At 43.3% G+C, this 22,335-nt stretch overlaps 1 protein-coding gene across 28 annotated transcripts in view; it reads left to right on the top strand.

Annotated features, from left to right (window-relative positions):
• The window catches only part of PTK2 (protein tyrosine kinase 2), a 188,933-nt gene that overhangs the window by 24,942 nt on the left and 141,656 nt on the right, over window positions 1-22,335 (top strand). For 27 of the 28 annotated variants that reach the window (XM_065895471.1, XM_065895468.1, XM_065895490.1 and 24 more), the window contains 2 exons: window positions 5,345-5,511; window positions 18,670-18,757. In XM_065895471.1, coding sequence (XP_065751543.1) covers window positions 5,345-5,511; window positions 18,670-18,757 — 255 coding nt within the window. The remainder of the gene's footprint in view (window positions 1-5,344; window positions 5,512-18,669; window positions 18,758-22,335) is intronic. The other variant, XM_065895496.1, reaches the window with a different exon arrangement.

Below are 22,335 nucleotides of genomic sequence, written 5' to 3'. Positions count from 1 at the left end.
GGGGTATAGAGAAGATCCAGATTCTACCAGAGAAGTCTCCTACTCAGGGAAAAGAACATTTATATCAGGCTTGAATCTGTGATGCCGGGTGCAGGATAACATTGGAGCAGTGTCCTCAGAGGCTCTGGGGAACAGCTTGTACCTCTGGAGTCTGTACCAAGTACGTTATCAATCATAGAAACATGGAGTGAAGGTATCTGTAGAGAAGTAAGGAGGTAGGAAGTTCATACCATAGGCTCTCTTTGAAAACACAGCTGGATGACATCACAGAGCATGAAGAAGTGTGGACCCAGAGGGAAGCACTGTAGTGGGGTGGAGAGGCTGGCTCCCCCGCTGGCCTCGAACGTCTTCAGAGGCTCTTAAAGCCGTGGCCGTGGTTTCATCCCATGCTCTTGCCTAGTCCACAACTGTACCCCGTTCTGACTTGTTTCATTTTCAGTTTAAGACCTAATGCCGCCCAGCTGCATCTGTTCCTCTCTTCTCTGTCTTTGCCTTTCTTTCTCCAAAAGAACCATCAGTGCTTCAGAGGAAGGGTCTCCCCTTCTTTTAGTTAAGTAGGGCCCTTGGCATCATCTTTTACTCCTTTTGCTTATACCGTGCATCCAGTGCATTAGCTAATCCTGTCCACGTTGTCCTCAGGGTGTACCTGGAATCCCCCACCGCCTAGGACCTCAACTGCACACCTTTCTCGGAGACACGTGGTCTCCTAACTGACATCACAACCCAGCAGCCAGAACGGTCCTGTTAACATGAGAGCCAGAGCACATCACTCCTCCACTCGGAACCTTCCAATGCCTTCCTCTCTATTTGGAGTGAATATTCAAGTCCTTCAGGAGCCCCTAGCCCATTCCTCTCCCCGTCTTGCCCTGTGACCTTCCATCTTACCGGTCACCCACTTTTACGTTCTGCTTCCTGGACCTGTTTCTCTAACATGCTGGTCTTCTAATCAGTAATTTGCTCAAAACCCCCAGTAGCTCCCCATTTCTCTCAGAGAAAAGCCACACTCATTCCCCCAGTGGCCCACAAGGGCCTACAGGACCTGGCTCCTTGTTACCCATCCTGAGCTTCCAGCAAACAGCACACCCTTGCTGATGCCTTTGTTTTAGCCCAGTGATACCCATTTCAGACTTGTGATCTACACAACTGGCAAGTCACACATTTGTGTTGTTCTGAGCCCCTAAGTTTGTGGTCATTTGTTACAGTAGCAATGAGAAACTAAGAGTGACTGTAGATTGTTGAGACAAAAGTGCATGCTTTGTCTTGAGGACTGTTAGGTGGGCCCCTCGTCTACTGCTGAACCAAGAGCAGGAGATGGTGCCCTGGCTGTCGGAGAGCAGGACTGGATTTCCGCATCTTGTTTTGGTAACTGAATGATGCTAGGCTCCTACCTCTCCAGGTGCAATCAGAGAAGAATGGTGAGAACCCATTGATTCCTAAATGTAAAGAGTATCTGAAAGAGAGCACACTGAGAAGAAGAACCCCTGGACAGGATAAAAGACAAGTGAATTCTTAAGAGGGAGTGAAGAGATGAACAATGTTAAGAACAGTACGTGTGACCTCAGATACCTCCTCTTGTGATAAATGGAGAAATGTTGCAAACTGCCTGTGAGGAGATAGCTAACAATATGAAATGTCCATTATCATCTTGTCCCGTGCCTTACCTTCCGCACAGATGACTTACTCTCCCGCATGCATTCATTATCACGCCCTCTTCCTGCTCAGCTCTACGACTTGTCAGGGTCACGATCGCGTCTCGTCGTCATGGGGTCGCTAGCACCAGGCATGCAGCGCGCCTTCAGGTGGCTGCTGAGCAGTCGAGGGGTGCACATTCACGAGTGAGCGGACGTGAAGGGCGCGGCCGTACGAGCGCTCTCCACCCGGGAGAAGGTCACTTCTGTTCAAAGCGCTGTCTGAAAGATAAGTGGCCAGGTTGAACCAAGCAAAGTCATAACAAGAACTTTCAGAAACAAACACAATTACAGCCTCATCTCACTAGTCAGCAATCAGGGAAACGTAAATTATAACAGCAGCCCCTGCCCCCCCACCCCCACCCCCACCCCATCCCCGTTTGGTGCATCACATTGATGAACATTTTAAGGTGGATTTCATCCATTATTGGTATGAGATGAGGAACAGTCTGTCACGTTATGTGTCAAGTGTAATCGGTATAGTTTTGTTGGTGCACAGTTTGGATGTACTTATCAAAATGTCATATTTTAAGTAGCTCTTGACCCAGCACGTCTGTTTCTAAGCAGTGCCTGTACATATGTATGACGACAGCTAGAAGGATGCTCCTGGCAGGATTACTTGCGTTTCCACCTCCCTTTCCCCCAAAACAAGGAAACAAAAAAGAAAATAACTATCTCCCAGTAGTAAAATGGCTGAATTGCTATGTTCCTGATGAAATACAAGCATGATGCAGACACTGGCTTCTTTTATTTCCAAGTTTGAGAAGAGTCCTTTACTGTGAATATCTAACATGAGAATTTAATCAGGAAAAGTGTATATTTCTAAGGCCTGGGCTGTGACGTAAATGAATAAAAGGAGTTTTCAGAGTAGCTAAATGTTGCTTTGTGTATTGTAGGACTAGATTGTCATAAGCCTTTAAAGCCAGGAGGAGAAATTTAAGTTTAATTTGGATACCATCAGTGGCATATTATGAACCCATGTCCTCTTAGCTCCCTAGAGACAGTCCCTTTTCTAAATGTACATATTCCGGAAATAATATACACATATACTAACGTGTGTGTGTGTGTGTTATATGGAAGTGGTAATGTTTCCATATGGTAGCGTTCAGTTTGCATTTCTCACTAAAAATTTAGTTCTCAAAGTTATTTGTTCAGTTATTCAGAACCAAGTAGTTGGTTCTTAAAATTACCAGTACTTTTTACTGAGTACTTACGTGCATTTAGCATCAAATATTTAAGCACCTCGTCCACTCATAACCTTGGCTGCTATCCAGACTAAGTTCAAAGTGGCATTTATGAGAGTATTGGAGAATGAGACTGGGACGGAACTCAGTATGGAAACATCATGGAAAAGCAAGAAGTGAAATAAAGGGAATGCCTGTGTTTATTGCTTAATTGTTTAGTGGAGAGTGAAATTGCAACCTGGTTTAGGTACCAGGTCCTACAGTTTGGGGACTCTGGTTACACAAACCCAGACTTGAAATTATTCCAGTGTCTTCTGGCAGTGCGATCAAGTGAACTGACTAAAATTCTGTCTATTCCACAAGACTTCAAGACAAGGAACCTGCCTTCCTCCTAATCATCACCATGTTTTTGGACTAAGCCCCTCTAATTGATACTGCTTCTCTGCAGGTGGGCTCCTGTGTGTGCCCATGAGGCAGAGGACATGAGGGTCACCTGTGCTGTGCGAGGGGTCATCAGGGCAGGCACCCAGCGAAGATGGGGTTTCTCCCGGGGTGTTGATGGCAAATACAAGTATAAGGAATGGTTGTGCCCTGCCTTACACTCTACATCTGGGCGTGGAGGGGTAGACAGACCAAGACACAAAGATCTGGGGGTGATGTGGAATCGGAATCAAGGGGAGATGAGCAGGGTAACTAGAGCCTGTGGTGCTCTCGGGAGTGAGCTGGCAGAGCGGGGGCGAGAGACAAAGGCGCTTTTGTGGGAGTTTGAAAGAGGCGCCAGCGCCTGTCCTTTGCAGCTCAGGGATTTGGATGTTGGCAAGGAGAAAGCTGCACAAGTCGCCTTTCAGAGAATTAGCAGAAAAGATGGCCCTTCCTGCAGGCAGATCCCGCACCCCAGAGCACAAGATTTGCAGGCGAGCTTGGGGCTGGATCTGGGCTCCCACCGTCCCCTGGCAGGATGCCCTTGGGTGGTGTTCAGCCTGCACTGTCATTCACGGCGGCCCTGTCAGAAATTCAGGCCTTGAATCCAGAAGCCAGAAAAAACGTTTTATGCTCATTCCAGGTACCACCCCAATCCACCACCACCACCCCCACCCCGTTCCCGAGTTCTGTAGGCCGCAGACATGCCTCCTGTCCCAGTAAGAGTTCATCTTCTTCCTGAAGCTGTTGTCAGCTCTTCCAGCCGGGTTCTTTTTCATGCTTTCTCTCTGGTGCCACGTTTGCTCCCTCCCTCCATCCTTCCTCTGCCGCTCTCCTGGGCTCGATGCACAGCCTTGTCCTGGGGATTGAGGGGTCAGGAAGGGTGGTCGGCATGTGCAGGTACAGGAGTGCGGCTCACGTCCTGCCCGTGGTGTGGACTCGCTGGGTCCTTGACAGTTTTTGAATATAGTACATGTTATTATTTATCTGTTCTTATGGGTAGTGCTGGGGACATCCTTAATTGTGTTACCAACAGCATTGTGCCATAGTAAATACTAGTGTGTGCAGAACTTTTAAGATGTGCCTTACATTATAAGTTATGTGTTAGCTTCAGTTAATTGCTAGTCTTTAAAAACCAGTGATGTTTTTCTCTAGTAGATAGTTCCGATTTTCCATGATAGACATTTTCATGTTAATCTCAGAATCATTAAAAAAAAACCTTATTAATGTCCTAAAATATTGAGAAGATTGCAATGGATGGTGATTAGCACCCGCTCACGTTAAGGGTGCAGACGGTCTCCATCGTATTCCCAAGGTGTCTTCCATGTGTGCTACCCATTTACAAACATAGACGCCTGACTTACACATCTCTGTGGGCACAGGGCAAGAATCAGTTCTAATAACACTTTCTTTTCCACAGCCCCAGGGTAAACGCCTTCCCTAGGGAGCCTTCCCTGATGCCCTCCTTCAAAGGTCACCTTCATCTCCTCTGAACTCACGGGGCACACGTGTTAGAAAAGTTAGGTTGGGGGCTAGTGTGAATTGCTGCATGTTAACCTATAGAGAGCAAAGAGCAGGTGGCTAGGCCTAACCTTAAGTATCTTTTCATATGTCATCAGTACTGTCAGAAACATGGCCTTAATTATATGTTCCTAAATGTGTGTTTTTTAAAAATGATACCAGGGTTGCAGCCTGTCCTCAGCAATATCGTTGGTTCAGAAAGTATATAACCTTCCACAGGTCTCATTCTTAGGAAGCCACCTGAGGTGTGGCCGTGTGCTCTGATGAGTTGGGGTGACGCAGAGGTGGAGCTGCAGAAATCAATAAAGAAAGGGGAAGTGCCTCTTTTTGTGGTTTTTAAAAAACTTTTCTTTGTTCATAAAAATACTTTTTGTGAAAAAAGATTTCTAAGTAAAATTAAGTGATTTATTTAAATTGATACTCTTTTACCAAAGATTTCTGATAATTAACTAAAAGAAATGAACATTGCATTAATTTTTAGCATGCAGTTTTTTGTTTATAACAGTCGTTTTTGTGGGGGGTATGTTTTAGGGCATCATTCAGAAGATAGTGGACAGTCACAAAGTAAAGCACGTGGCCTGCTATGGATTTCGCCTCAGTCACCTGCGGTCAGAGGAGGTTCACTGGCTCCATTTGGATATGGGTGTCTCCAATGTGAGGGAGAAGTATGAACTTGCACACCCACCAGAGGAGTGGAAGTAAGATTACAAACCTACTTTGGGGCGACTGGAACTTGATTTGTTTTGCATATTAGAGACACGCGCAAGACGATGATTATCTATGCTTAATTTTCACACTGATTGTCACTGGGACTCCTGTGTAAATAGAGTTGGCCGGTAATTATTAACTAGTGATCTCTTCTGCACCCCTGTGTGGTCTGTCTTGGGGCACCGCTGACCTGGACTTGCTGAGGCGTCTGACTGATCTCATGCTTTTGTGATGACCTGTCGCTCCTCCCACTTCTCTTGTCTGTGCTGCTCTGTCCAGCCTCTGCTCTGAGGAGGACTCAAGCCCTAGTCCTTTTACTTCCTGTTCTGCTGGCACCCTTTCGTGCAGCAGGGCTCCCTGTGCCTGGAGGAGACCACACCCAATTACCTTATTAATGGGCTGCAGAGCTCGCTTTGTTGTGCCCGGTACAGTAATCCACAGCCCACCGAAGAGAGTCTGCGTCTCTTGGATGTTCACACATAACATCGAAATTAGGAAGTAATCTCTTAGTGAGTCATACTGACCTTAATGAAACTAAAACCATTCAAGGTCAGTTAAAAGAATTCCCTGTAAATTGTCCTTTTCCTGGTTCTCTCCTAATAATGTTTTTCACGTTTAAGTAAACCAAGATGTTTGTAGGAAATTATACATCTAAAAACACGTTTGAGAGAAGTATAACTTATAGAACGGGCTTCTTCCACTCTGGTTCCCGTTTTTATAGATAATGCTGAGGAAGTAAAGATCGTTGTAGAGTGAAGAGAGCATTCAAATGTCAGTAACTTTCAGTTCAGGGATCTAAGTTGAGAAGATTAGAAAGATTAAAAAGAAAAACAAGTATGTTTAGGTGAGTAAATCTTTAGTTGAATAAAATGTTGACCCAGTTACGGTTTATCAAAGAAATATAGTCATATTTTCAAATTCAGCAAATAGCTGAAACCGAGCTAACAAAATAGTCCGTGAGAATATAGTTTGGTTGCTTTTCATCACTGGCTGGCAAAGATTTGACTTCCATCTATTTGGTCAGTTAATTAAATGAGTGTTTAAAATCTAAGACTATCTAAAGGTTACTGGAAAATACCTCTAAGTGTTTTCACTCAGCACCACTTTGTTGCCTTCTGAATTCATGCAGACACGTCAGAGGCAGCCTTCATCACAGCAGTAGTGTTAGTGCTCAGTGACGTGTTGAACGTAGATCCCTGTGTACAAGCTTTGCTCTTGTTCGTTTAAGCCAACTTATTTGACCTAATTTCAAGTAAAACTGAGTAGGCTGTTTTTTTTAGTGGAGCCTGGATCCTCAAAAGTAAGGAAGACTTGGCTGACCCTCTTCAAATGAAGGGTGATGAAGATGCTGCTGCCAATACTGATGAAGATGGTGACCTTGATGTATTGTCACCGTCGAGTGGCTGTTAAGAGCCAGGCACTGTGCCAGCTGTGTGCTATTTATGATTTATTTATTTGTAATTTGTAAACTGTATATTTCATTTACCCAAACCCTAGGAGGTAAAGACTTGTTATCCTTATCTTACAGATGAAAACAGAGGCACAACAAAATTGATTTAAGCTGCATTCACATAGATAGTCTGTGACACAGTTTTGATTTGGATTTAGCTATCTGACTTCACGGTATGGGTTTTTAAAATCAACATGCCTGTCCCGATGGGAATAATGTGATCTTCAAAACTCTGAGAGTGTAGCTAGGCTTATAAGATGAGTGAAGGTGCATGGATCGTCGGTAGAGGCGATGAGAGAGGAAAATGTGATCAGAGATACCATTGATGCATGCGTGGTATCGTCCAGAGTGTGAGGGTTAATACAGATTGTTCTAAAGTGTCAGTGGGGAACAGGAGGCTGTTAAGTAACCAAGCAGATTTGAGAAAGAACAAAACAGAAGTTCTGGAAATCATTGGATAGATAAAGCAGCAGATTAGACATAGATGAAAACTTAGTAAACAAGAAGGTGGATCTGAGAAAATTTGCCCAAAACGTAGCACAGAGATGAACAGATGGAAATTATGAAAGCAGGTTTATGTAACATGGAGAATGAGAAGGTCAGCCCTTTTCTAACAGGAATTCTGAAGAAGAGAATAAAAAGAATGAGGAAGAGGAAATAATCTGAAGAGAAAATAGCTGAGAACTTTCTAGAATCAGTGAGTGATGTGCATCCTTAAATGCAGGATTAACAAAAAATCTCAAACAGGGCGAATAAAACTAAACACATACTTCGACAAGTTATAGTAAAGTAGTGTCGTACAAAAGAAAAAGAGAGGATGTTAAAAGCAAGCAGAGAAGAATTGAGACTTCTTACAGCATGATTGATGCCGAGACAATGGGGGGATTATACGTTCAAAGTGGTGGGAAAATATAACTGGCAGCCTGTATTTGTTTGCACAGTTAAATTCCCTCAAGAACAGATATCGGCTAAATATGAGGGTAACAGCTCAAACATTAGAAATATAACTTCAATACGAGGGTAACAGCTCAAACATTAGAAATATAACTTAAATACGAGGATAAAAGCTCAAACATTAGAAATATAACTTAAACCATAGTTGGGTAAGTAGGTATTAGAGAAACGTAGGGATCAAAAAGAAGGAAAGAGATAGAGAAAAGGCACGGGAAACAGGATAAATAGAAATCACGAATAAGATGCAGGTATACTAACGGTGAATGGTCAGAGGGTATTAGAGTGTGATTAAAAAGTAAATTCTAGTTCTCTGCTATTTATAGGCTGTATCCAAAACAGTGCTGTTCAAACATTTTTCTTTGACTTACAGGAAGAAATGTGTTTTGCCTTGAGATTTAGTGCATGTATACCTGTTTGTGTATCTCAGAGCTGTTTGTAAATAACGGACCTACATATTTCACAAAACATACTCAGCCTTATTATTTACACTAAAGTCTAAGGGTTTCTTTTCAATGTCATTCTGTTTTGTTCTACTTAAGTAAAATAAATTAATAAATAAATAGTAAAAAGAATTTTCCTACCTACTAATGAGTCCTGATTTTCAATTTGAATAACTCTCACATAAAACATGAGTACAAGTATACCAGACAAATAATAACCAGGAAATAAAAAAGATGAGTATTATGCTATTAGTATCCTGTGCAAAAAATTTTCAGGCAAACAAGAATTATTATGGATGTAGAGGGCAACTACATAACAATAAAAGGCTCATTTCACCAAGAATTTAATAAGTATAGAAATAGATATAACTCTTAAACTTATAAATTCCTAGACATTCCTCAAAATGTATAAAGCAAAACTAGTATTAAAGGAATAAAACTTACCTCTCCTAATAATTAAAAGGAAGAGCGCAAACAATAGTAAGTAAACACTAGTTTTAAAATTATGTATCTAACTATTTTTTCTAATGTAGAAATATAGGATCCTGCACGCAACAGTATATTGAGCAATTTAAAAACACATCTCTACGTAATTTACGGTTCGGGCTTCCCGGGTGGCGCAGTGGTTCAGAATCCGCCTGCCAGTGCAGGGGACACGGGTTCGAGCCCTGGTCCGGAAAGATCCCACATGCTGCGGAGCAGCTAAGCCCGTGTGCTGCAACTACTGAGCCTGTGCTCTAGAGCCCGCGAGCCACAACTACTGATCCCACATGCCACAACTGCTGAGCCTGCACACATGGAGCCTGTGCTTCACAACAAGAGAAGCCACCACAAGGAGAAGCCTGCGCGCCGCAACGAAGAGTAGCCCCCGCTTGCCGCAACCAGAGAAAAGCCCACGCGCAGCAACAAAGACCCAACGCAGCCAGAAACAATAAATAAATAAAATAATAAAATAAACAAATTTATTTAGAAATAATAATAATAATTTATGGTTCAAAGGAAAAGGCCCAGCCTGCTGAGGACCTGGCTTTGATGGGGTCTGTCCCTTTGCCGTCCAGTCCACTCTGCAGTAGCTCATGGCCGCAGTCACTTCCTCCTGTCTAAATACAGCTGGCCCTCAGCATCCGCAGGTTCCCTGGTTCCGCAGCCGTGGATTCAACCAGCCGCCGATACAAAATTCTGGCGGCGGGGGAGAACTTCCAGAAAGTTCCAAAAAGCAAAACTTGAATTTGCTGTGCCAGCATCTATTTACATAGCACTTACATTGTATAAGGTACTATTATAAGTAATCTAGCGATGCTTTCAAGTATACAAGAGGGTGTGTGCCTCTTACGTACGCAGGCTGTGCCAGTTTACATGAGCATACGAGGATTTGGGTGTCTGCGGGGGATCCTGGAACAATTCCCCTGTGGATACTGAGTGTACTTCCTTCATTTAGCCTCTTGTATACCAGACTCTTCTGGTGAAGGTTTTCCTCCTCTTTTACCGACCATCACGGTCTGTCTTCTGCTTAGCCTTGACGTTTGGGGCTGCTCCAGTGACCTCTCTTCCTCTTTCTGCCCACCTTAGACCTGCCTTTGGCATTAAATTCACTCTTTATTGGATAAATGCAGGAAACCAATGGACAGGTTATTGCAGTAACCTAGGAAAAAGTCACAGAAGACGATGGCTGTGGGGAGTAGTACTTGAAGGAATGAGAAGCAGCTGTACCGAGATATGTTTAAGGTAGAGCTCACCGAATTTGCTAACAAATCTTTTAAACTGTAAACATCCGAGGAAATGTGTAGGTCGTCCCTGCTGAGAAACTCCCGGGAGCCCCCCGTCACCCCTGGAGCCCCCCGTCACCCCTGGAGCCCCCCGTTAGCCCGGGAGCCCCCCATCACCCCTGGAGCCCCCCGTCACCCCGGGAGCCCCCCGTCACCCCTGGAGCCCCCCATCACCCCGGGAGCCCCCCGTCACCCCTGGAGCCCCCTGTCACCCCGGGAGCCCCCCGTCACCCCTGGAGCCCCCCATCACCCCGGGAGCCCCCCGTCACCCCTGGAGCCCCCCGTCACCCCGGGAGCCCCCCGTCACCCCTGGAGCTCACTCTTGAGTTTGTGATTTTACTTCTGGGTCCTCGTCTCCGTCTGCTGCTCCTCCCCTTCCTCCATTTGAGCGACTCTGGTCCCTTTGAAATCTTAGTTTTCTGTTTTCTTAGATACTCAGGGTAGCGTCTCATTTGATGGTCTCTTCTCTGTTGCCAGCCTTCTTGCTTGTTGAATACAGTAACCCTTCATCTCACTTCTCTTTCTGCCTTTATCTTTTCCAACTTTTCACTTGCTTGACCTTGGCCACACTGGCGCTCTTACTGGCTCTTGAACAAACCAAGCAGATTGTTCCTGGTGCCTTTGAACTTGATGCTCAACTGCTGTGTGTACTCGTCTGCCATTTCCGGCCTGGCTTGGACCTCCCTTCGTTAGGGCAGGTACTCCACTGTCACCTCCTCCCCAGGCCTTTTCCAGCCTTTCTGTCTACAGAGCCCACTGCCCGCCTGGTACAGTCTCTCTCCCTCAGGGACTCCGTTGTATTCACTGCTTGGTTCTGGACGTGCCAGGTATATAGTAGGCACCCAGTACAAAATATTTTAAGCGGAAGTTGAATCAGTGATAATGAAATTATCAACTAGGAACTGAACAGGACTAGTTTACGTTAGTAACAGTCTTCATATTAACATGCTTCTTGCTGTGTGTCAGACATTGCCTGAGAGGCTTGATAACCTGCCCATGGTCACACAGCTTAAATGGGTGGCAGAGTAGAAACTGGGTCCATGCACCAGCTCTTTCTTTATTCCTGTGTTAGGTATGTGACTACAAGAAACAGAACATTGAGACCTCCTCAGTCCATGGGTGGACGTGTGAGGGTAACTGCAGCTCTGGCTTCAGTTTTGAGAAGTAGGATGTTAATATTCAAATGAAAGTGCCAAGATTCATCAGAATAGTTGGATATTAGTTTCCATTCCTGTGGGGTTTTTGAACATAGATTTTTCTTTTTTTGCAGTATCTGCTCTAATATCTCTTCATATTGTTAAATAAACCTGAGATCTAAACTTGTTTAATGGAGTCTTAGTTCTTCTAAGACCTCGATAAGCAGCTGCAGCACACACATTTGGTCATAACTGTCTCAGGCAGGATGGCCTTACAGAGATGTCATGACGTGTCGTTGGGGAAAGGAAGGGCTGGTTTGATAAACGGCTATCCTCGTAGGAGGAATAACAACAAAATCAGATCCTACCTTGAACAGTACACAGAAATCCACCTGAGATGGATTAAGTTTTTAAAAAAAGAGAGAAAGCTTAATGGAAAATATAGTTGAATGTGTCTTTGGCTCTAGAGTAGGAAGGTTTTCTTAATACTCCAAAAACATTCACTCTGAAAGAGGAGAATGATAAATTTGACTTTAATGAGGTGAAAACATTCTGTTTATCAAAAGATGTATTTTCAAAACTGCAGAAATGGTAATTCCCTGGCGGTCCGGTGGTTAGGACTCTGTGCTTTCACTGCTGAGGGTGCGGGGTTCAGTTCCTGGTCAGGGAACTAAGATCCCACAAGCTGTGAGGTACAGCCAAAAAAAAAAAAAGTGCAGAAACAAGTTGCAACTAGGAGAAGATATTCTGCTGATCAATATGAGAAAGTCTCAAATTGGCATGAGACTTGAGCTATTTTCATAAAAGAGAAGACAAGTTTGACTAGTAATCACAGGAAGACACTATCGTCTTTCTCAGTGCTCAGGGAAGTACGAATCTAGGCCATTAGATTCCATCTTACACTGTCTGGTTGGCAAAAAGTACGTTGTCTGACAGAATTAATAGCAGGAGAGGCTATGGATCTGACAGGATCTTGCCTGCCCTGCTGGGGAGAATGTAAATTGGTAAAAAAAATTTGGGAAAATGGCATAGCATCCTCATGACCTACCCTTCTATCCTGCTGTTCCACTTCAAGTTCTGTCCTCGAGAGACTCTTGCATTTCTCTACTAGGCTAGAGACCCAAGAACGTTCGTAGAATAACCAGTGATGGTTAAGTCAGTTGCAGAATATTCACGGTGGAATGTTACACTAGTCAAAATGAATGATCAGGACTTGCAACAGTGTGGATAAATCTTAGACAAATACCATCGTGTGACAAAAGACAGTCCCAGGATACCTGTGTGAATGCACTAAATGGCAATACCATTGAGTTGCACGCATCAAAGTGGTTACTTTTGCCGGTGCGGTGGTGCGCCACGCAGCTTGCAGGATCTTAGTTCCCCAAGCAGGGATTAAACCCGGGCTCTGGCAGTGAGAGCGTGGAGTCCTGACCACCGGACCGCCAGGGAATTCCCTAAAATGGTTACTTTTTATGTGAATTTTACCTCAGTTAAAAAACAAAAAGTCCCAGGAGATGACATACAGCATGATATACTTTTACAAAGTAGAAAGAAAAATAAACCTAAGAATATTGTTGGGAACACATCAGATGGGTAAGACAATATTGAACATGTAAATAAAGGATCGGGGGAGATGCGCTGTCTAGAGCCTCTGTGAGGAGAGCACCCTGCCCCCTCCCGTCCTCTTAAGGGCCCTCAGGGACTTGTGTGGAATCCTCGGGTCCTGAGGTAGAGCCCGAGGCCACTGCGCTGTGCGCACAGGCACGGGCCCTGCTTCCTTCCCGGTCTTTCAGGGAGCAGGCGCTTGCTCATCTGTCCCTGGGGTCCTGGGAGATCTCGGTTAGGTAGATGGTGTTTGCTAGGATCTTGAGTCAGCCAGAAAAGTTTGAATTACAGTACCATACCTAGTTTATAGTGTAGCAAAAGGTATCATGCAGTTTTGAGAGATTTCTACCAAACAGATTTAAACTTTAAAGTTTTGCACCTAGATAATTAAATTCTAGTTAAATTTTGATAACTAAATTTTGGTTATCTGGAATCACCTACATGGACTGGTCTGACTTCTGAGCAGGTTAATCAGATATTAAATGGCCCAGTCCTTTTGGTGTAGGATTCAGGGCTTTGAGAGCCAGGTCTGAGAGGAGGCTCTCTTGGCATTTGAGAGAGGATTGTGGGGCTTCTGCAGAGCAAGTGAAAAAGAAAGTCCTTTTCATCGTTATCAGATGTGGCTCACATTCTCCTGCTCACGGCTGTTGAGCAGCTCCTCTCCTCGCTCTGCAAAGGGATGATTTTTTTTTTTTTCCAGACCTTTGCAAGGAAAAAAAAAGTCTTTTATGTAGAGGAAAGGTTTCCCTTTTCAAAGATGACAAAAGAAAATGACTAATGATAGCTTAGGAAGTTTTAGATTGTATTTTGATAGTTTTCTATGTTATCTTGAAATGACATTCCGTGTGCCTATACCTTAATTTGAAAAGCTAGTCTTTCATTATAACACTGAATTCAACAGGAGTTCTTTAGAAGATTTAAAGCAGTAAGAGAGTAAATAGGGGAACATTCTGACAAGTTTGGAAGTGACCCCTTTAAAAAACAGGATGGACTTCCAAATTTGCTGATTTATTAATTGAACATTTATTTATCAGATGCTTCTGCACCAGACACTGACAGCACAAAGATGAACAGATTGCTGGCCAGTCTGTGGCTATACAAGACTGATGTTTATTGACCAGGCTGGTTTAAAACTCGTTCTGGTGGTTATTTGTTATTACAGCTACAGAATAGTCAGTCTTAGGTATGTGAGAATCTCTTTTTATTCTCAATGTGTATCAAAAGTTGCAAAAATAGTACACAGAAATCCTGTGTACCCTTCAGTCAGCTTTGCTAAATGTTAAAATCTTACTTAAACATAGTCCAGATATTGAAACCAGGAACTTAACATTGATACAATACTATTAACTAATCTACAGACGTCATCAAATTTCACAGTTGTCCCTTCTCTGGCCCAGGATCCAGATCAGAGCACCATGTGTCTCAGTGTCCTGTTGCCTTCTCTAATCTGGGACAAGTCCTCAGGCTGTCTTTGTCTTTGATGACCTCGACCCTTTTGAAGAACACTGGCTGGTTGTACCGTGTTCCCCAATTTGGGTTTGTCTGTTTTTTCATGATTATATTGAGCTTATGCATTTGGGGAAGAGCACCACAGCCAAGGTGTTGATTTTCTCACTGCATTTTAGCAGGAAGTCTTCGATCATGCTATGACTCATTTCACTGGCGGTTTTAACTTGGATCGTTTGATGTAAGGTGGTGGCCAGGTTTCTCTGTTATAAAGTTATTATTTTCCCCTTTGTAGTTAAGTAATATCTTCTGGGGAAGTACAGAGACTGTGCATATACTCTGTTTCTCATTGTATTTTCACCCACTAATCTCAGCATCATTGGTGATTCTTTTTTGCAGTATGCATTACTGTAATTTTTGCCAAATGGTGAGTTTCTGTTTCTACCCTTCCTTCTAGGGTTTTTTAATTGGAAGTCTATTGTAAGAAAGAGCTGTCCACACCACATTGTTTATGAGGGTCATCTGTGTAGTTCTGTGAAATTGTACTTTTGTTTATTTCACTACTTACAGTCTGGCCAGCTAATCCTTCTCCTATCAGGGTTATGAGATCTTCATCCAGCTCAACTTTTCAAAAACATTTCCTGCCCCTCCCCATCAGTAGTCCGTTAGCACGTGGGTATCTTGGTGCTCATAGTTGGAGGTAAGACTGAGGAAGTTAGTTGTTGGTGGCATTAATGTTAATATATTACTTAGTGGAAGCAAAAGGATGGTTTTATTTGGGGCATGTTGTAGTTAGCTGCTGCTCGGAAATCCATGGAGTGGCCTAGAGCAGAGACGTGGAAATGTGTCAGGACACAGCCAGGCTCTTAGAAGAGCAGCAGAAGTATGAGGAAGACGGTGAGTTTCACAGAGGAGAAGGGAGTGGCGTTGCTGGTGCGAGAGGGCGGATAGGCTGTGGGCTTCAGGTGCTGCGGTTTAAGGACTGGGGTGAGGTGTTTGGACTGGAATTAAAGTGGGAGGCCTTGAGCAAAGTTTCCGTAGGGTTGTGAGGGGGAATATGCTAGATGGTAGTGGGCTGAAGCAGGGACCAAAACCCTTAATACGATCTAAAGACCTTGCCCACCCCCATGACCAAGATCAGCTTACATTCCTCTCTGTTTCTAAGCACAGGTGCCTTCTCTTAGTTTCATTCTGCCTCTGGGCATTCAGGCATGTTGAAGTGGAATCCCAGGTCTGCCTCCTAATAAATGTGGCACCTTGGCAAAATTACCTAATTCCCAAAATTCGTTTCTCCCCCATCTATGAAAATTGGGTGAAATAGTAACCTGGTCACTATTTCTGGCCAGTCCCCTCCTGGCCTCCCTTTGGTGCCTGTTGTCTGCCCTACCTAGTACCACCTGGCTAGGCCTCAGTAATGTGATGTTACTGCGCTGGCCATGGTGCCCCTGGTGCTTCCTTTCTCCCTGGGATGAGCACCACCACCATGATGAGCAGAGGGTCCTGTGAGATCTGCAGGCTCCTGATCCCACGCCCCCCGGAAGCCCTGTTACTCACTGCCCTCGGTCAGTGGCTGTAGCTGCATTTGCCCCCAAGCACCCTCTGGCCTCAGGGCCTTTACACATCATTTCCCCCCCCCCCCCCCCGCACATAACTGCATAACTCCCTTCCTTTAGATCTTCCTTCAGGTATCACTGAGTCAGAGTGACCTTCACCAGTTCCCTTTATAAAATAGTACTTCATCATTTGTTACTTCCCTTATTTGCCTTTATCACATTACCTACCACCTCAAAGATACTTATGTGTTTGCTGTCTGGCTTCCATCACAAAAGTAGAGACGCTTTGAAGGCTGGTACTTTGTGCCTGTTTTACTCACTGATGTCTTCCCAGCCTCTCGAATTGTGCCTGTAGGTGGTTAGTGCCGAAGTAAATCTTCGTTGAGTAATGACTGATGAGGTAGATAAACCGTCAAGATGGTTGTGATGGTGTGCAGTGACAGCTCATTCACTTCTCCTGGCGTCCTGATGAGGAAATTGAGGCACAGAGAGGTGATGGCAGACAGTGAACGAGTGATGGAGCCAGAATTCAGGCGCAGGTGGTCTTGATCCAGAGCCCACATTCTCTCTGCATCTGTGGGGTTGTTGCTGATGAAATGAAGTCATCTGGTTAAAATGCTGATCACTATTTCTGTCACATCCTGAGTAGTCCCAAAACGTTAGTTGATGTCATCATCAGGATGCTGGATGCTAAGAGTGTGGAGGTGGAGCCAGGCTGCCAAATGTTTGACTTTTGGACCAGTTTTTTTTTTTTTTTTTTTAAACCATTAAAATGGAGTAACATTAATACCAAAGCCTCCTGCAGCCTGTTTGATCCTGGAGCTTCCAGCCTGGGAACTGGTTGCTTGCTTTTGCCAGCATTGTTCACCTGGTCTGCTGAATGTAAATAAGTACACTTTTGTTCTCTGATTATTATGTTGATTAAGAGAAATGGTTCATATAAGGTGCCTGGTAAGTCCTAAACTCAAAATAAAGGAAACCTGTTGTGCTTCTACAAGTAGTTGCCCAGTGTAAAATATCTGCAGTGAGTTATTGGAACTCCTTCAGAGGGCAGAAGTACAATGGAACCTCATTGTTTGGCCATTGTGTCTTTTAATAAGACGGACACTTAAAAATCTCAGCAGAACTTGTGTATGTGTATCTTGCATTTTTTCTACCCTTAATTGAACCAAAAGAATTGTACTGATTACTTTGCGTTGTTTTCCCTGTGAGCCTAATACATTTTTAAAAGAGCAGTTTATGAAACTTGTAGAAAAAATTCGTATCTTTATAACCTTTGTGTAGGCAAATATTTTATAAACAAAACACTAAGATAATTTATTTAAAAGAAAAGGAATAAATAGGACTGCATAAAAATCACAAACTTTCTTCCTCAAAAGATACTGTTAAAATAAAAAGATTTTAAAAATAATTTTTAAAAGGTACCATTAAAATAGTGAAAGGCAAGCCATAGAGTGGGAGAGGATATTCACTAAGTCTAACAAAGGCCTTACGTCCAGAACATGTAAAGAATACCTACAGGGCTTCCCTGGTGCAGTGGTTGAGAGTCCGCCTGCTGATGCAGAGGACACGGGTTTGTGCCCCGGTCTGGGAAGGTCCCACATGCCGCGGAGCGGCTGGTCCCGTGAGCCATGGCCACTGAGCCTGTGCGTCTGGAGCCTGTGCTCCACAACGGGAGAGGCCACAATGGTGAGAGGCCCACGTACTGCAAAAAAAAAAAGAATACCTACAAATCAGTGGTGGGGTGGGGGTGGGGGGGCGAGTCAGTAAAAAAGGGACAAAAGCTTTAACAGACACTTCACAAAAGAAGATAACCAAAAATGGTCAATTATCAAATGAAGAAGTGCCCATTTGTGTTACTCATCAAGGAAGTACTAATTAAAACCACTGTGTACTCTTGCTGTAAATATCAGAGGTCCTAAAATGAAAAGGTTAGAAGTACCAAGTAGAGGTGAGGAATAGTGGAACCAGAGCACGCCGTGCTGCTTGTGGGAGTGTACATTGGTACAGCTCTTCACCTTACTCTTTGGTCACATCTGCGCTGCCTAATGTGTGTGTTCGTTAGGATCCAGTGATGATGCTCGTGGTCTGCATCCAGCAGAGATGTGTACATATGTTCACCAAAAGGCATGCATGTGAGAGTTCATACGGGTGGACACACACATACACAGAATGAGGCACAGAGAGAGAATTCTGGTGAAATTCGTTTGTTTTGACCATTCTTGAAGTTTGGCTTCCTGAGCAAAATTACTTTTTTAGAGGAATATAAAGAGTGCTCGTAGCATTATTCTTAATAGCCCCAGGGTGGAAACTACTCAAGCGGCATCACAGTAATGGGGATGAATGATTGTGGTCTATCATACCGTGCAGGACGGTCAGCTACGAGCAAACTGCAGTTACTCGATAGGGAGGAGTCTCACGAGCATACTGGTGAATGAAGGAAGCCAGACACACGAGAGTACATCCTGTGTACCTCCAGGCATGCAGAGCTCACCTCTGGGGAGTGGAAGGTGGTGCTGCCCCTGGGCAGTGGGGCTGGAGGGACTTCTGGGCGCCCTCTGGGCCTCTCATTAGGCTCTGTCTCCTGCAGAATCCTCGAGCTGTAGCATACTCACAGGCACGTTTTTGTGCTGAAAAAGAAAACATTTACATTGACAGATTAATTGATTATATTTTAACTTATTTTTAAAATAATATTTCAGAGTAATTGGCAGTGCCATACTCAAAATAATTTTGTAGACTATGAATTGAGAAAATGACTTATTTCTAATTGCTTTATTTTGTTAATTATTTTTTAGATATGAATTGAGAATTCGTTATTTGCCAAAAGGATTTCTAAACCAGTTTACTGAAGACAAGCCAACTCTGAATTTCTTCTATCAACAGGTACAGGAGGATGCTTTAATAACACTTTTTTTCTTTGTTTCTTTGAATCCTGTTTATTTCATGGTTTTATTTTAGAATTAGATTAAACCTAACATTTGGGAGAATATAAATTTGTCACCGTAGGGCAGTGAGATTCTTAAAATTAGTAAGAAATTATGAATTGTTGACACTGAATTTTTGTATGCTTGGGCAAATCTTAAAAGATATTTCTTTTAAGTAGAGGCAGGAAGTCCTAAGTGACACAACCATTGTTCTGTCTTTACTTCAAGTGTAATTATGCCTGAGTATCAACAGATTTGTCAGATGTTTATTCAGAGCCAACGATACCCGGATAATCTCAATAGCACTTTGCACAACAAAGCAGAATTGACTTTTTACCCCGTATTAGTTACACAATAAATACTTGTGGCATAAATGAACCAAAACAGTTTTCCAGTCAAATAAATGTTACTTGTAAGTATTTGTGAAGAGTTCAAAAATAGTTTAATGAATATCAGTGAGACATTTGTACATACAATTTTGCAATTAAATACTCTGGGAAATTTTTTATTTTAATAAAATTATTCATTAAATGTCTATTCGGGGTCAAGAATGCAGAAATTAATGACATAATCTGTACTTCTAAATTCCTCAGTCTAGTGGATTGCCTGTAAACAGCATCTTTGTGTTCAATCCTGTGCTGTTTGTAAGCGCAAATGGTGTGGCCGTGCCTGGGCAGAGGTGCTAACACAGGGGAAGTTTGGGGTCCAGGCGGCTCCCCTGCAAACTGTCCTTTAACGCAGCGGTCCCCAGCATTTTTGGCACCAGGGACCGGTTTTGTGGAGGACAGTTTTTCCATGGAGTGGGGAGGGTGATAGTTCAGGCGGTGATGTGAGGGATGGGGAGCAGCAGGTGAAGCTTCGCGCCCTCCCGCCGCTCACCTTCTGCTGTGTGGCCCAGTTCCTAACAGGCCGTGGGCCGGTACCAGTCCACGGCCTGGGGGTTGCGGACCTTTGCTTTAAGGAGTCTCCAACTTTGTAGGTGAGGAAGAGAGGTACTTTAGAAAACATGGTGCGTTTAAATCTGAGCTCAAATGATTTGAAAGGAAACAGGTGAGAGAGATGGGACCACATGATGTAAAGAGAGGGTTTTAGGTTTTCTCCTGCAGATAATTGGGAGCATTTATAGAATTTAATTAGCAAATGTCATGATCAGAATTTTTTTTTTAAATAAGACCACCCTGATGTAATGGCTGTACCAGGAATGGATTGGGTCTTAAAAAGGCTGTAACCTAGTGGGGGCTTGTCACCCATTTGGGCAGGAAGCTAGAAAGCTGGGAGGTCCAACGGTGTGGTAGGAAGCAAATTTAATGGATGGATTTGCTAGGACTAGAGACTGAACGAACTGGAGCATGAAAATGAAGAAGAAAGAGGCTGACGGCATCAACCCTGTCACTGTGTCAGGAAGGAGAAAAGGTGGGTGGGATTCGGTAGGAGGGCAAGGTAGATGGTTTAGTAGATGGGTGGTTTAGTAGGTGGGTGGGATTCAGTAGGAGGGCAAGGTAGATGAGGTAAATGGATATTCCTGCTTTTAAGATCCAACCTGTGAGAGCAGCATCCAGCTCTTGAGATGTTTTCTTGTCCATGAAGTAGAAGTCATATAGGAAATGTAAGGTGTTAGGTGAGGTACTTGTGGGAACTTTTGAAGATTTATAATAATACGGAGTCGAATGGGAGAGGGAGTTGCGTTCAACGAAGCAGAGTCCTGTTTGGACTCCAGCTGAGCATGTGTGAGGCCTACTCATTATGGAGCGGTTTCAGTTTACAGGCTGCCTCTCTTCTGTGTCCCTGCGTCTGGCCCTCTAGCTGTCTGCCCAGCTTCATATTTTGGTGAAGGAGGTGACAGAGTTTAGTTAACGGATGTATTTATATTGTATTCTTCTCTCTCGTAGATGATCTATATCACTGGTATCTATATCTATATCCGTGACTCCTTTAGTGACATTGATTTCCAGGATGCATGAGACGGGCCTAAATAGCTCTCAGTTATTCCTTTTTATAATTTCTAGGCTAACCCAAAAGTTGGCAACTTTTATGTTCCTTTCACGTTGTTACTAGGTTGTCCTACTTTTTCCTTTCGGAAGACCTTGCTTCTGTGTATATGATTAAAAGCTAGCACACGTACCGGTGTATCCCACATTTCCTCTTACTAATAGGACGTATCTTACTGCAGTCTGTGATTCGGGTGAGTGGCCTCTGTAAAGCCCGAGAGGTGTGAGGTGTCGTTAGCCCGCATACTGTGCCTGTTCTGCATCTCACAGCTCTGTGACTCCAGGTGCCTCCCTTAGTTTCTTCACATGTAGGTATATAACACCTCCTGCGTAGGGTCTTTATGTTGATTAAGTGAGGTCTTAAGTGATTGTCTACCATATACCTGCCCAGTAACACTTGGAATTTCAGTCTGTACACAGTACCAGGCTTTAGAGGATTCAGCGTTTCCACTTGGGTGTCCCAATACAAATGTGAGCCGCACACTGTGGGGTGGGACACACCTCTTCCTTCCCATGTGCTCTGTATGCAAACCTTCCAGCCCCTCCACCCCACCTTCTGCTTTCATCCGTTTCTAGAACTTCTCTTCTTCAGCCTGTCCCCTTTTAAATTTTTTAAAATTGTTTAATCTTATGTTACAGTTTTAGAAAGTCCAGAAAATATTATCTGTCCTAATAATTACTTTCATTTTGTGTATGCTTTTATAATATCCTACCAAGTACTTGTAATTTAAGGGAACTAGAAGTGTGGTCATAGCAACACCTCTTTCCCGTGTTGACGGCCGGTGTTACTGCTTATCCAGGCCTATAACCAGTGAACTGCGGCTCTGTTCGTGGGTATGGAAGTTGTGATGTTAAATGCTACTGTTTAAAACAGGCCATATAAAAAATAAAGCGTGTAATATAGTTCCATTTATGTGAGAAAAATGTACATTTATTTTACCCTCATCTGACAAAGTTTTAGAAATAGTATGATTTTTGCATTGCTGCTTTGGCAAGTAATTTTATATTTATTTGACTTCTTGTGATAATCTTTCAGTGCAGAGTCTATCCTGGTCTGTGCATGGAAGTTCTAGAATTAGAATTTCTTTCTTTCTAGAACTATTAGAGGTACTACCCAGGCAGTACCCAACTTGGGAACAGATTTAATTTCAGTGTTGAAAAATCAGTTAGGAATTCAGAACTTCCTCCTATTTAAACAAACATGCCAAAAAAAAAAAGTATAAATAAAAAATTGGCCCTTCAGCTATTTGTAGCCAAAGTCTTTTGAACTGAGAATGCAGCTGTAATATCTGTAAGAACTTGTGTGTGGAAATTTTCACCAAATTCTGAGAGAAATTATTTTGCAAGGGCCTCAGAATTTGATGACACCCATTATTTAATTTTAAAGTTATTTAATTTTTGATGCAAATGTGTTAAGATGCATACACATATGCATACATTTAATTTCACTGAATTCCAGGCTAAATTGATCCACTTTTAAGGGGCTCAGATTTTGATGACATGTTTAGATTCTGTAACATCTGATACATGTGTTCTTTAGTAAGGTGTG

The sequence above is a fragment of the Phocoena phocoena genome, chromosome 17, assembly GCF_963924675.1.
Source record: "Phocoena phocoena chromosome 17, mPhoPho1.1, whole genome shotgun sequence".
NCBI lineage: Eukaryota > Metazoa > Chordata > Mammalia > Artiodactyla > Phocoenidae > Phocoena > Phocoena phocoena.
This window is presented reverse-complemented; position numbering and strand designations above follow the sequence as displayed.